Source organism: Trachemys scripta, chromosome 5, assembly GCF_013100865.1.
Source record: "Trachemys scripta elegans isolate TJP31775 chromosome 5, CAS_Tse_1.0, whole genome shotgun sequence".
NCBI lineage: Eukaryota > Metazoa > Chordata > Testudines > Emydidae > Trachemys > Trachemys scripta.
The window spans coordinates 30075804-30091461 of record NC_048302.1 but is presented as its reverse complement, the minus strand read 5'-3'; the positions used below and the strand labels follow the sequence as shown (position 1 = coordinate 30091461).

At 37.7% G+C, this 15658-nt stretch overlaps 1 protein-coding gene across 16 annotated transcripts in view; it reads left to right on the top strand.

Moving 5' to 3' along the window:
* Nucleotides 1–15658, top strand: part of TBCK (TBC1 domain containing kinase) — a 232523-nt gene that overhangs the window by 97271 nt on the left and 119594 nt on the right. For all 16 annotated transcript variants that reach the window (XM_034770805.1, XM_034770803.1, XM_034770808.1 and 13 more), the window contains 2 exons: nt 964–1000; nt 3257–3418. In XM_034770805.1, the coding sequence (XP_034626696.1) occupies nt 964–1000; nt 3257–3418 (199 nt within the window). The remainder of the gene's footprint in view (nt 1–963; nt 1001–3256; nt 3419–15658) is intronic.

Genomic DNA, 15658 nt, shown 5'->3' with positions numbered 1-15658 from the left:
TGATTACAAACGTGATGGCAGGGCACAATCACTGTTGCAGGCTTTTCAGATGGTAGTGGGGAAAATGAAGTTGTTGATGGAATGTACAAAAATACATGTGTGGAAGTAGATTGTGCTGGTGTATCACATCAACAATGGTAGAAGAATTTTTACCATCAGAAACCGATCCTTCCTGACTTGCAGTGACTTTCTGTGCAACTTCAGCTTAGTATCCACATAGATTTTTGCCTTTAATTTTGTAAGTATTTTCTTTAAAATTAAGAAATGCTTGAAGTGGCATAAGCATCTAAACTGGCCCAGTTACTGAAGGGGGCATACCTTTTTAACTGCCTTTCATATTTACAGTGCCATACATGCATAATGTAAACTGTTTGAAAGCCTTACAGTAGCATAAAGTTTTTACAGCCCAGAAATCCCTTAAGGGCAGCATAAATGCTTAAGCTGCCTCATAGCAGAATAAGTGCCCGTGCCACCTCAAATCCTTCATAAACCTAATCCTGACATAAACTAAATGCTGCATGGAACAATTTCCTGTTGTTCATAACTTCATTATCTAAACTATTTTGTTTTTCATACTTGGCTATGTACTCTTCAATGAAGATTCATTGAATGCCAATTTTCAGATGTCCAAGATCAGTCATTTTTGAGTTATCTGTATGTGTAAGTGGGATGGGAATTGTGACCATTTAATAAAACAAGGGTTTGGTTTTTTAATTTTCATGAAACTTAAAAGTGGATGAAATGATTCTGCCCAGCCTTTTGTAAACAAACAAAAACCTCTTTAAGCAAAGGAAAATTCATCCCCAAACATGAAGTTATCTGTAAGTTACATTTATGTGAAAATGGTCTCGTCACTGAAGCTTGAAATGCTATACAGCTTTAAATGTAATAGAAAAATCAACCTTGACATGGCCTTCAGCTCATAACAAAATGTGTTTTTTATCCCTTCTCTTCCTCTTGTAGCTGTATGCTATTCCTTGGTTTCTCACTATGTTTACACGTGAGTATATATTTTTTCCTTTGGTTAAATATAAACACTGTATATTTAACTTCTCCCATTTTCCCATAGAATATACATTTCAGTTTAAAAGGGAAGAATATAGAGCCTTCACTTCTAGTTCAAATTTACCCCAGGTTAACTGGAGTCCATAGACACTTTAGTTTTGTACCATGAAAACCAGTATTTTCAGTTCCATGCATCTATGAGAAAACCGGCTTCTTCCAGCTTTAGAGGAAAAAAACCCTCCCATTTCAGAGATCTCAGTTACGTGTTCAGACTTCCCGTAGTTGTAATTTGACGGACCTATCCTCCATTAACTTATTTAATTATTTTTTGAATCAAGTTATACATCCCATTATCCATGGCAATGAATTCCACTGCATTATGTCAAGAAGTACTGCCTTATGTTTGTTTTAAAGCTGCTGCCTACTAATTTAATCAGGTGATCCCTAAGTTTTGTGTTATGTGAAGAGGTAACACTTACCTATTCACTTTCTCCATACTGTTCCCGATTTTATAGATCTCTGTTGTGTCATGCTCTATATCGGGGTGGGCAAACTTTTTGGCCCGAGGGCCACATCTGGGTATGGAAATCGTATGGCAGGCCCCTAATGCTCACAAAATTGAGGGTTAGGGTTCCCGGGGGTGGTGTGAGTTCCATCTGGGGGGTACGGGCTCTGGGGTGGGGCTGGGGATGAGGGGTTGGACGTGCAGGAGGCTGCTCCAGGCTTGGGACCAAGGGGTTCGGAAGGTGGAAGGGGCATCAGGGCTGGGGCAGGAGGTTGGGGCGCGGGAGGGGGTCAGGGGTGCAGGCTCCGGGCAGTGCTTACCTCAAGCAGCTCCCAGAAGCAGCAGCATGTCTCCCTTCCGGCTCCTATGCAGAGGTATGGCCAGGTGGCTCTGCGTGCTGCCTGCGTGGCCAGTGGGAGCTGTGGAGGCAGTGCTTGGGGCAGGGGCAGCATGCGGAGCTCCCTGTCTGCCCCTATGCATAGGAGCCGGAGGGGGGAACATGCTGCTGCTTCTGGGAGCCGCACAGAGCGGGGTAAGCCCCAGACCCCACTCCCCAGCGGGAGCTCAAGGGCAGGATTAAAATGGGCTGTAGTTTGCCCACCCCGCTCTAAATAGATTCCATGATAACTGGTACTTTTTCTTATTCCTGAAACCAGGGATCAGTACTGAAAGAGGAAGCCCTTAGCGAGAGAGAAAATCTTCATATATAATTTGTCACATTTTAAAAAAAAATAGAGCCAATTTTTTGAAGTGAGAAAATGATAGCGACTTTGTTGTGTTAAAGGCCAGCATATGCAAATACACCTTAATTGTATAAACCAATACTTTACTATTACACAGATCTGTTACTACTCTACCATGATTTTATATTGTTCATTGGACAAAAGAAGTATTGTACCTGGGTAAGGTTAAATGATGGAGATGATTCTGTATGAAGATAATGCATTATTTCAATTGTAAAGTAGGAATAATCCAATATACTTCCTCCTCCCCTCTGAGATATGTTTTCCAATTTCATATCAGATGGTATTGAGTTACTTAAAAAAATAATTGATCAGTTTTCCTATTAGGAAAAGAATGTGAGTTTTATATACTGATGAAATATCAAAGAGTTAAAGATTGCCTGTGAAACAAAGCAGTGTTGTCTATTGAATACTATTGGTCCATTCAGTTAAACCTTTTGTGAGCATAGCAGTTCTACCCATTTTTCCTCTAATCACAAATAGTTGTTAATAAAATTATTTAAGCATGTTAGATAGGATAAAGTTATCCAGAGTATTTTATGCACAGATTGCCATTAGTCCTTTTTTGCTGAAAGAAAAGGTTCAGAATATCTTCAAAGGAGAAAAATCCCTTTTGAAAGCTCAGTCAGCTAAGAAGTATTGCATACATTTGTTTTTCACTCTTTCCTTTCTCCCAACCTCCAGTAGTATACTCATGCATAATTACAGATTGTTCCAAAAGAGAGAGAAATATCACTAAAGTGTGCTCTTAGGACCAGAAAAGAAAATAATCCACAGAAGTAGATATTTAATATTGAAACGAAGTGTTGATTGCCATAGGGAGTAATAAATCCACATATGAAAACAAATCTGTAGCTAAACAAGTTTAGTCTTGTTTGTTCCCAAATTAAAAAGCAGTAACCTTGAGGCAACAATAAAACTTATAGAAGGTTAGTCATGTATATTTTTAAACCTTAATATTGTTTGTTATAATTAATATTTTGTTGCCTGTGCCATCTTGCAGATGTCTTTCCACTGCACAAGATTTTTCATCTGTGGGATACATTACTGCTTGGCAATTCTTCCTTCCCATTCTGTATTGGAGTGGCTATTCTGCAGCAACTGCGGGACCGGCTTCTGGCTAATGGATTCAATGAATGCATTTTGCTCTTTTCAGATTTACCAGGTATATAAATGGCAATTTTTTTTTTCTTTTCTGGTGTCCTATTTTTAAGCATTCTGTTGAATGTATGTATGTTTATGTCAAATCTTTTATAGGTTTGGAAAATTAGGCTTTTGTGAACCTATGATAGAGTGTTGGGGGCCTGGACCACAGCCCACTGAAATCAAGAAAGTCTCCATTGTCTTCAGTGGTGCTTGGGTAAGGTCCATTATCAGAGTTCAAGTAAAGCCTGGAGAACTCAGTCAAGTTTAGAATAATTTAAAATAATTAATTAATTGAAAAATTTGAATCACTGGTTGACATACCACAAACAGGAAGTGGTGCAGTTAGTCAAATTTATACTTAATGAATTATGCATTTAGCTTTGCTCCGTATGGTATTACTGTGGTTATCCCATTATATAATGTTAGCTCTGTCCTTCCCTCCTTTAGGAGTACATTTCTTGCTACAGAAGCAGTCACTAGAGCAGAAATACAAAAAATAGTTTAAAGGTCAATACAGAGGCATGTTTAAAGCAGTCTGCACTTGAAATTCAAAACTTATAAGAGACTGTTTACATAGAAGTGCAGGCTACTTCAGGTTCCTTTAGCCACTGGTCAGCAGCTCTGCCCTCTTATTTAATGGATACTGATGTGACTTAGCTCAGTACAAACAACTTGTGTCTCTTGAAAATATAACAGTCCAGCATGAGGCTTCAACCTTACTTCTGAGCAAAAACTTTATTGGTGAATAAAAAAACTTGTGAATTGAATAAACTTAAATAGACTGGAAGTTGCATTTCCATGTGCCTGTGTTTAATCAACATCTAGATAGCACTTAGAACATGTAAAACACTACACTGCATAATTATACATTGTTATTTCTTTGGCACAGCAATTTGCTTTAATAGCATCATCCCAATTTTCAAGAACTATTTTCAGTGGTAAAAGAAAAAACAAACCTTTTTTGGTCCATCAAGACACACACAAGCTAAAACTAAATAATCTTGTCTCCATAATCAGTCATTTCTAGACTCCCCGCCTTCCTGGTATATATTTTATCGTTGATTCTCTATTAATTTTGTCTCATATACCCCAGTCCTATAAACACACAAATGCTTAAAACTTTACTACTGTGAGTAAATGAAATAAGCGGGACTACTCACAGTATTAAGATTAAGTAAATTCATAAGTATTTACAGGATCAGGGCTTTAAGATACTAAACTTCTCAAAACAGGGAGCTGCAGGTTAAATAAAAATTGTGGGTTTTTTTAAAGAAACAAGAACAAAATCAGATTTTATATAAACCTTAATTGAATTTGATATCCTATCCCATATTGTATTTTAATTTCCTTCTGCATTCTTGATCAATTCAAATACCTTTCTTAAAGTTTAAGAATATCCTTTGAAGTTCTGGAAGGTGTGGGCCAGTTCAAAGGATCTCCTTCTCCCATTCTATAGCTGTTTGGCTAAATGCTTTGGCTAGAGCTCAGTTCAAAAATATTTTAATTACTTTCTTGCCCAGGTCATTTCTCCTGATTTATTTCCCTCAGTGTATCTTAATTATATATTTCAATTAATCTTAAACCAAATACAGTGTTTTTATGTTCTTATAGTTCTACTGTACATTGTAATAGCATTGTGTATGAATAAGAAGTTATTACTTTTCATAGTACTGTAGACTTGAAATATGCTTATGACTCTTTTTATGATCACCATTTTCAAATTATGGAGTATTGTAAGGATTTTTGAAGATTTAAAGTACTATATACTGAAATATTGTCTAATCTTATGGTTTATGACCCTGAAATTATTTAGGATTATTGTGATTTATTTTTGTGGTGCAAGATTTCCAGAAACCATAAATATGTCATGTTCAAAGCACTTTCAAAACTTTACTAATTTTATAATAAAATATTCTTACGTCAAGTAAGAACGCTGTCCATGACACCTTGTGTTAGAACACATTAAATATAGACTACACCAGGAATTACTACTTGGCTTTCTATTCAGAGAAATAAGGAGTCACCAATGTACATATACTGAAAAAAGAGAGAGACTATATGAAACATCTGAACCTGTTTTTGAAGATTGAAAATACATATTTAGATCCATAATATGTGAAGAGCTCCATTAATAGTAACTGTTGCTGAAAACCCGGGGTGCTCCAAAGGTGCCTATAAGAGTGCTTCTGACATTTCTTAATGACCTGCATCACAGAATGGGGTACATTCAACAAATATCTTTACAGCTCTTTTGTTTACACAGTCCTAGAGAGCTGCTTTTTTATGAAAACATGCCTATGTGCATGTCTGTAATAGAATACAACTTCAACTTCAGCCATGTCTGCCCATATTTAATTTTGCCTCAAGCTGCCATGAACGTCCATGAGCCTAGTCATAGTTCACTGACTGCCAATATGGGAATGTTAATAAATCTTAATTATGACATAACCTTGCTAAATGCAGTGTATCACATTGTACCAATCTACTTGTTAACAGAGTTTTATTATTAATTTTTCTGATGTTACTAGAGGAATCAAATTGCAGTAGCATGATAATATGTCAGGTAAGCTCTGAGAAGCATTTTAAAAGGAGGTATAGGTGATAACAAACACAGGTTGAATGAGTTGGGGATTTTTGTACCATAGAAAATATTGTAGGTAATAAAACAGTATAGCTTAGAGTTCTGAAGTGAATTTAAAACGCAACCCAAATTGGCTTCTGAAAGAAAACAACAGTATGATAATCATAAAGTAAGACAGTATCAGCATTATTTGGAAATAAAATACACCATTAGTGTAGCTAAAAATTTAAATAATCAGTATCTTCTCTTAACATATAATGATTATGGTTATATGTCTGACTTTCCGACATAAATCTTATTTTTGGTTTAAAGGACTAGCCTGATTATGCTCTTAGTCACCTGTATGCCCCAAGCAGGGTATTCATTATTTTGATTGAATTAACCCTTATGCCGTGGCTGCATTTTTTTCTGAGACTAATTCATACACAACTTTCACCTAAAACTGTGTCACTCCGAGAAGAAGATTACACTGTTGAAAACATCTGCAATAATTTCAATCTAAAATCAGTGGTTACTCAGCAGCCTAAAATTCCTGTGGTTTTAAACTTGCCGCACTCCTGAATGGCTTATGAGGCTGCCAATGAAAATGACTTGCCTTCCAGTCTAAGTCTATTTTATTGCTCCTCAAAGTTGTAAGATTTTAGTGTTTTAACATTTTCTTGTTTATAATTTAAATAAAAGCTCACTGAGTTCTCAAAATCTGTATATTAATAACAAAGGGTCACATATTCTATCCAGTGCATTGGTAATCATAGAATCATGGGGTTAGAAGGGACCTCAAGAGTCATCTAGTCTAACCCCCCAAGAGTAGAAGGCACCTTCCCCAGGCCACTGAGTAATAAGGCAGTTTCCATAGCTGTTTGGGAAAGTTAACAATGTCAGTAAAAGGAGGGGCATATGTAATGCCATCTTCTGTGTGAGACGAGATCCCTGGGGTGCAACCTGGAGCTGGGTTTCCGCTGTGCCCTCTTAACTCTCCAGCCTGTCTCTCCGCAGTCTCTTGCCGTGCTTTGCTAGTGACAAGCAGCAAACCCCTCCACGTGCTGTTATCACTCAGCACAACAGCATGTGGAGCCCCATGCCCTGCTAAATTGCATGAATGCTCCCTGAACCACTCATGAATCATGCAGTAAAAGACACCAGCAAATCATAGAATCATAGAATATCAGGGTTGGAAGGGACCTCAGGAGGTCATCTAGTCCAACCCCCTGCTCAAAGCAGGACCAGTCCCCAACTAAATCTCCCAAGCTCCCAACCTTGCACCCCAGAACTGTACCATCTTGCCCTGGTCAGAAGCCTGACCAGTGTATATTCATTTCAGCAGATCATGACCTTTCATATGATTATCTTACATGGCATATTTCATATGAAATATCATACCCATATATAAATGATGGATATGGGCATTACAGGGCGATACTTTGAGGCACAGCGTGTCACTATATGATACTTGAAAATTATCTGAAAACTTTTTACAAAGGCAATGACTTTCTTGATGTGTTGGCTGTGTATTGTTTCCTATGATGGACAGTGCTTGGTATTTTCTGGGAGATCTATTTATAACCGAATTTAAAAATCTGCCAAGAATAATTTAGGGGACAGAATATTCATCCAAAGTTATCAAATCATTTTATGCAATTTAGATCATACAGCTTCAAAGTACAGTTAACCTCTATGAGCAGAGAGAGAAACAGGCTAACTAAAAATACTTTAATTTTGGAAACACACCACCAGTAAATCACATTTTAGGGTTTGATTTTTTTATTTGGTAATCCATCTTTGTAAATGCATTAAGTGTTTATTTCTAACAGTCATTTGAAATTGACTCTCTTTGAAGGGAGTGTTCCCCCATAAAGGTTTTAAAAAAGTCTGATTTCATCCTTCTATATTTTCTTCTAAAAATGACTATTGCTCTTTTGCTTGTCTGTAAGCTTTCAGTTCTTACAGCTGTTAAGCTGTTTATATCACATTACTCAAATAATACCTATAGTAAACCATTAAGACGCCACAGCACTGAGAGAGTCTGTATTGTGTAATATCACAGTTTGTTAAAGATTTGAATCCTGCATCTGACAGCATTATACTCTAAGCTAAACTATCTGAACACTGATCTTACTAATGGAACCCATAACATTACAATGTTTACCTCAAGACAAGAAAAAATTAAAATGTTGGAAATAGCCCCCACACAGATATTTGGCCTTATTGTAAGCATAGGTGCTAGCCATATTCATGATTAGGACAGTACATCTTTGTTGTCAAAATACATTTCATTGGCCCATCCATTTCTCCCAGAATTCCTTGTCTTGTAACCAACAAGAAGCATCCCAAGCTCATTGTTATCCATCCCCTTTTCCTATACTTACACGCATGCATGTCTAGCATTTTGGGCAGACCTGTCTCCTACAGTTTCTGACAACTCTGTCAGCTTATCAGGGTTTCTTTCTCATTCTCTAATTTTCCATGCCTATAATTGTAGGTGGAACACAAACTAGATATGAATATGCTGCTTAGTTCAAGGTGGACTTTTATTTTCTGAGCAAGTTAATCATGTTATTGATAAGACTTGTAATTAACATTAGTATTACAATTTATAGGAGCAGCAAATTTGTGGCCATTCAATAGCCACTTCACATTCTTGGGTAATCTATGCAGTTTTAGTGTAACACTAATTTCCTCATATGTTAGTAATTTGTGTTACAAGTTTCTGACAAGATACAGATTTTTTTTCCCTGAAACTATCTATAATGAGGTGCTAGTACTATGTATCCTGATTGGAATATCTAGTTTTAAAGGGACAAGGCTGGTACAATATATATAAAATTAGATTAACTTACCGTAGTTTAAGTTTATGGGAATGTTTATGCATGTTATGTTGTCTTTCTGTCTACTCCAATGTTTGCTTTCAGTAAGAACATACAAATATGCAAAAGTCCTCTTCTCTTTTTGCGACTGTAGTGTAACACAGGTCCCCGGGTTTCTTATTTATTTCAATAATGTAAGCGCCAGAAAAACATCAATTGACCAAAAAGCAAGGCCAACCTTTCAGCTGCAAACTTTGTTTTGTTTGTAGAATGTGAGAATTTGAGATTTAGGATAATTCAATTCCAGCACATCTGATGGTGTGTATGCACAAGGAGACAGAGATAAGGTTGTACAGATAAACACAGCTTTGGCATTTGTCCACTTTAGAGTGCTTAACTGTGAACCCTTAACATAGGTATGATGGATTTGGAGTTGCCTGTAATTTATTACTACTGTATCTTGACCAAGTTACTATTTTTTACTGTATTTGCCTATATTGGGTAATGTCATTAGCAGACACAAGGCCTAAAACTGAAGGGGGTGCACTCAGAGAGAGACTGAGGAAGGGGTCAAAGGTTCAGCTAGTCCTGAATCCTGACAATAGGTTATTCCTCCAGAAACTGAGTTATTCGAATATTAAAAATTGGTTGTAGTTAAAGCTGCTAACTGTTGTTCAAAAATTGAGATGCAAGTGGTGGGCGTGTTTATAAAGCAATTTATGAAGTTTCATCACTGATAAATAATGGTATGTGTGAAACAGAAGCCATGCATATCTGCCAATAATTCTTTTTTTATGACTTGCTGGCAGAAATGGGGTGGGGAGCTGGCTTTGGTACAGGAGCAGAGCGATTTGTTAGTGCACACCTGCTCACTAAGGATGTTCTGTAGTGTCAAAGCCTGCAAGATTGATGTAAGTTTACCTGAAGCTGCAACTCTTTTAATTATTCACATTTTCCACTTGTAGCTACATGATGTTCATGCAGCTCTATTTATAGCTTTCACTATGATGGGATTAAAAAGCAAAGGAAAAACACTAAAGAAACATCCATTCTTTTATTTTTATTTGTGCTTTTTTACTGTGTAGTTATTACTGGCAGAAAAAAATCACATGTATACTCTTTCCTAAAAGACAGCTCTAGTTAAAAGGTATATTCATTTTTAAAATAGGTTGCTAGACAGTAAACAAGGAAAAAGTTATTACACAGCTAGAGCCTTCTTTAAAACAGCTCTTGTTGAGCAAGTTACATCTCTCCTGTTTTGATAATAGCTCTGTATTTTCTGTATAGCAAAAGGAAGAATATATGAATGGAATTTATCAACTGGGGATCCGGAGCGCCCTGGGTGGGCCACGAGCAGGTTTCAGGGGGTCTGCCAAAATAAACCAGAGAGCAGGGCCAGCATTAGACTCGCTGGGGCCCAGGGCATTTGCTCTGCCACTTAGCTTCACAGGGCCTCCTATGGCATGGGGCCCTGGGCAATTGCTCTGCTTGCTGCCCCCTAATGCTGGCCTGGGCTTTTAAACTACTGAAAAACAGTTGTTATGGCACAGGTGGGCCATGGAATTTTTATAGCATGTTGTGGGGGGAAGGAAGGGGCTCAGAAAGGAAAAGGTTGAGAACCCCTAGGATACGTGACATCAATTTATTAGGGCTAAGGAACAAAACATACACAGCCAACAAAACATGGATAGTGAAAGCTGTCAAACCTATCGGTAGCCCTAGGCATGGGTAGAGACCAGAAAAGTTCTTGTTACTTTGATTTCAGTTAATTTTGCTGAAAAGTAGGTGATTAGGCAACAAAAACATTTCAGAAAAGTCTTCCTTCCCCTTACTCCTCCCCTCCATTTTCTGTTTCATTAAATTTTTAGGCGCATTGATCCTGGTTCAGTACCTTACTGAACTGATTTTTTGAAAGCGTTTGCAATCTATTCTTATTCTGTTGTAATCATGGGAGTTGTGCCAATAGTGTAGGTCCATAATATGTTCATTATTTAAATTTTCATTACTCTGAATGTTTGTTGGTTTATTACATAAATATACGAAGTCATATGTTTTTCTCCTGAATGAGACTTTAGTACTGTATTTCTATATTGAGAAGAGTCTCAGAATGATCTCATTGTGAAAGTAACATAGGAGCTACAGTGAATCCTGTCAGGAAGATGAAATTGACAGTGTCACCAGTGCTGTGTATTATTACACAAATAGAACAGAAATTACTGACATGATTTTAACCTCAACAGCTGTAACTAAATGAGATTAAGTACATGGGAAAAGTGCTATGTGTAACCTGAAAAGCACATGCTTTGAGTTTTCTCTGAGAAACTAGGTTGAGTGTTTCCAGAAAGTAGTGTGTAGGAAGCACATTTAACTCACATTGTGATATGTCTTTTTTCCTTCTAAATATGTGTTTGGGCTCAGGCAGCTGTAGTGTTAAGGTGTTAAAATTCCTTGCTGGAAATTTATATATCTATACTTCACTGCAATTTTGTGTGTTTGTCATGGATAAAGAGAGTGTGTCTATTGTCACAAAAAATTAACAATAATATTGAAGTGGGAGCAGCACAGCAGTGTGAGAGGCAGCCTGTGACTCTAGGCTAAACAAAGGATTGAAAAACAAGGTCTTCTGCATTCTATTCTAAATTCTAATACCAGTTCCCTCCTAAGTCACGTAACCTGTCTGCTTTGCTTTTTCAGTCTGTGAAACTGAAGCCTCTACTCAAAGAAATGACCAAACTCTCTCCTCCCTAAAACCTCATGAGACTATTCAGTTTCTCCTCTCCCCAATGTATACCTTTCATATCGTGTTCTGCAGGTCCCCAAATCATTGATATGCTTGCTAGTAACCAGCCCCAACAGTATCCTTGCAGAAAATGGTTTTCCTGGGATGAAGAAGTGTAAAAATCCCAGTAGCCACTATGGGCTCAGTCAACTTTGTTGAAATGAAGTTGTGGAGAAACTAACTATTGGGCAGATCATTAGTGAAAAGGTTCAGGAGAGATCATACCATTCCACCAAATGTTAAGAAGCCTACAGAGGGCCAGGTGGAACCTAGAAGTAGAGGTGATGGAACACTTACCCAACGGAGTTGGCTTCTTATGTTTCTGGGCCTGTTGTAATTTTTGAGAGACAGAAATAATCAATTTTTGCTTATTTCATCACTGCTCAACCTTTTTTGCAGAGTGCTGTGCTAAGTGATTGCAAGGGCCTCAGAACATGGTTTGGTATTAATTTATAGTCTGCTGTAGTGTCTAGGCACAATAGAAAACACTAAAGCAAAGCAGCAGCCTTACCCTGTTCTGTCTGCAAGAAAAAAGGTCAGTTCTCTAACTTTGTGTTTTCTTTTACATCACGCCATATCAGGCCTAAGTAATACATGGAACTAGAGAATTTTTGGAATCCTTATCCAAGTGACCTGGAGCCTCCTGTCAGCATCTGAGTCCTGTTCTAGCTCTCATTCACTTAATGAACAGCACTAATTCTGAGGTTTCCTTACGATTTCAAGCTTATCTAAGATGTCCTTGATTAATTTGCAAAGTGATGTAAACAAAATATCTAGAAAGTCTCTGACTAAATATGTTTACAGATGGGCACTGTTCATTACTTCTGTGGGTTTATGGTAGCCATTCATTCTTGTTATTGCAAATTAAATATTGGCATGGGTGGGGGTATAGCTTGTTCAGGAAGGACAGGCAGGATAAAAAGGGAGGCGGTGTTGCATTACACAGCAACAATATACACTTATTCTGAGGCCCAGAGGGTAAGAGGCAGACCAATTGAAAGTCTCTGGGTAAAGATAAAAGGGGTAAAAATGGGGGAGACATCATGGTATGGGTCTACTATAGACTGCCAAATCAGGAAGAGAAGGTGGAGGAGGCATTTCTAGACCAAACAACAGAAATATCCAAAACACAGGACCTTGAAGTAATGGGGGATTTTAAATACCAAAACATATTTTGGAAAAATAATCTGGCAAAACACACTATTTCCAAAAAGTGCTTGGAATGTATTGGAGCAACTTTTTGTTTCAGAAAGTGGAGGAAGTAAACAGGGGAGCAGCTATTTTAGACTTGATTCTGAGCAATAGGGAAAAATTGGTTGTGACTCTGAAAGTGGAAGGCAATTTGGGTGAAAATGATAATGAAATAATAGATTTCATAATTGTAAGGAAAAAGAGAACAGTAGAATAAGGACAATGGACTTCAAAAAAGCCAGACTTTAACAGACTCAAAGAACTGGTAGATAAGGTCCCATGGGAAGAAAATCTTAGGGATAAGGAGTTCAGGAAAGTTGGCAGTTTCTCAAGGAGACAGTAATAAAGGCATAACTACAAAATATCCTGATGCAAAGGAAAGAAAGGAACAGTAGTAAGAGGCCAATATGGCGCCATCAGGAACTCTTTAACGACCTGACAATCAAAATGGAATCTGACAAGAAGTGGAAACATGAACAAATTGCTAAGGATCTGCACAAAAGAATTGCAGAAGCATGTAGAGACAAAATCAGAAAGGCTAAGGCACAAAGTGAGTTACACTTAGCAAGGGACATAAAAGGCAATAAAAAGCGGCCCTTTAAATACATTGGGAGCAAGAGAAAGATTAAGGAAAGTGTAAGGCCTCCACTTAACAGAGAAGGAAGCTAATAAATGTAGACATCAAGAAAGTTGAGGTGTTTAATGCATATTTCACTTCAGGCTTCACTACAAAGGTTAATGTTGCTTAGATACTCAACGCAATATTACCCATAAGGGGGAAGGATTGCAAGCCAAAATAGGAAAAGAACAGGTTAAAGAAATATTTAGATAAGTTAGATGTATTCAAGTTGGCAGGGCCTTTTAAAAGTCATCCTAAGGTATATGAGGAACTAGATGAAATAATCTCAGAACCCATTAGCAATTACTTTGAGAACTCATGAAGAAGAGGTGAGGAGACTGGAGAAGGGCAAACATAGTACCTATCTTTAAAAAGGGAAACAAAGAGGACACTGGGAATTACAGACTGGTCAGCTAACTTTTGAAACCTGGAAAGATACTGGAACAAATTGTTAAACAATCAGTTTGTAAGCACCTGAAAGATAATAGGGTTGTAAGGAATAGCCAACATGGATTTGTCAAGAACAAATTGTATGAAACCAACCTAATTTCCTTCTTTGATAGTGTTCCTGGCATAGTGGATAGGGAGGGACCAGTAGATGTGATATATCATGATTTTTAATAAGGCTTTTGATTCAGTCCTACATGACTTTTTCATAAACTAACCAGGAAAATTTGGTTTAGATTAAATTACTATAAAGTGGGTGCAGAGCTGGTTGAAAGACCGTACTCAGAGTAGTTATCAATGATTCATTATCAAACTGGGAAGGTGTATTTAGTGGGATCCTTCAGGGGGTCAGTCCTGGTTCCAATATTTCAGTTAATTCCATATTTTAATTAATGACTCGGATAATACTGAAAAAGATCTGGGGGCTATCGTAGATCACAAACTGAATATGAGTCAACATTGTAATGCAGTTGCATAAAAAGCAAGCCATTATTTTGGGGTATGTTAATAGGACACGGGAGGTAATTATCCTACTTTACTTAGCACTGGTCAGGCCTCAGCTGGAGTACTTTGTCCAATTCTGGGCGCCACACTTTAGGAAAGATGTGGACAAATTGGGGAGAGGAGAGCAACAAAATGGATAAAAGGTTTAGAAAACCTGATCTGTGAGGAAAGGTTAAAAAAAGTGGGCATGTTTAGTCTTGAGAAAAGAAAATTTAGGGGACACCAGAAAACAGTATTCAAATAGTTTATAAAGAGGATGGTAATCAAGTGTTTTCCAGGTGCACCGAAGATAGGACAAAAAGCAATGGGCTTAATCTGCAACAAGGGAGATTTAGGTTAGGTATTTGGCTTTCTAACTACACCTCTACCCTGATATAACGCGACCCGATATAACACAAATTTGGATATAATGTGGTAAAGCGGTGTCCCGGGGGCAGAGGGGCCGGGGCTGCGCGCTCCGATGGATCAAAGCAAGTTCGATATAACGTGGTTTCACCTATAATGCGGTAAGATTTTTTTGGCTCCCGAGGACAGCGTTATATCGTTGTTTCTGGGTTCAACTAATCATCTATTCACATTTAAAAAAAAAAAAGCAATTCCTATTCTCCTGATGCTGTAGACAGAAAGACTGACTGCTCCTTAAGGGAAAAAAATATTATTCTCCCCTCACAACAATCCAGAACTAAGTATTCTATATGCAGCTAAGAATCTGAGTATATCTTTAAGCTCAGATCCCCTCCTCACCTACCAGCCAGAGTGAGAGATTTAAAAAACAAACAAACAAACAAAAAAAGGAGCAAGTCTGGTGACAACTTGCATCCATGATGCATGAGCATTATGTCATTATGCCAGTCCGTGAGAGAGGAAGAGCAAATTACCATTAACAAAGCAGTGGAGACAGACAACTACACAAAATGTTCACAAATGCAGAAAGTAAACTTAAAAAAAGAGGACATTGTTTTTCTCTGGCCTTTCAGTTACAGTCCTCAAGCATTATTGGCAATAATAATGAGTAAAGAAATATCAGACAGAAATGTGATTTTGTTTTAAATTGATTGTGTCCCTTTCATCATGGTACCTTAGAATTTTTGTATGGCATATATAGGTAGCTTGTAATCTTTTATCTCTGTGCTGTCATCTCTATAGAAAGGTCACAAGATCAAGCTGTCTGACCTGTTCAACTCCTTTGCTTGCAGCATAGTGGTGTCCTTGGCCACATAAGTGTTAGGTGTTTGTGGGTGTGCGGGGGGGATGGGGGCAGGACAGTAATATAATGCTTGTGAGAGAGAGGTCAAACCACAATCTTAACCTTAGCTTTTCTCCAAAATAGGTAG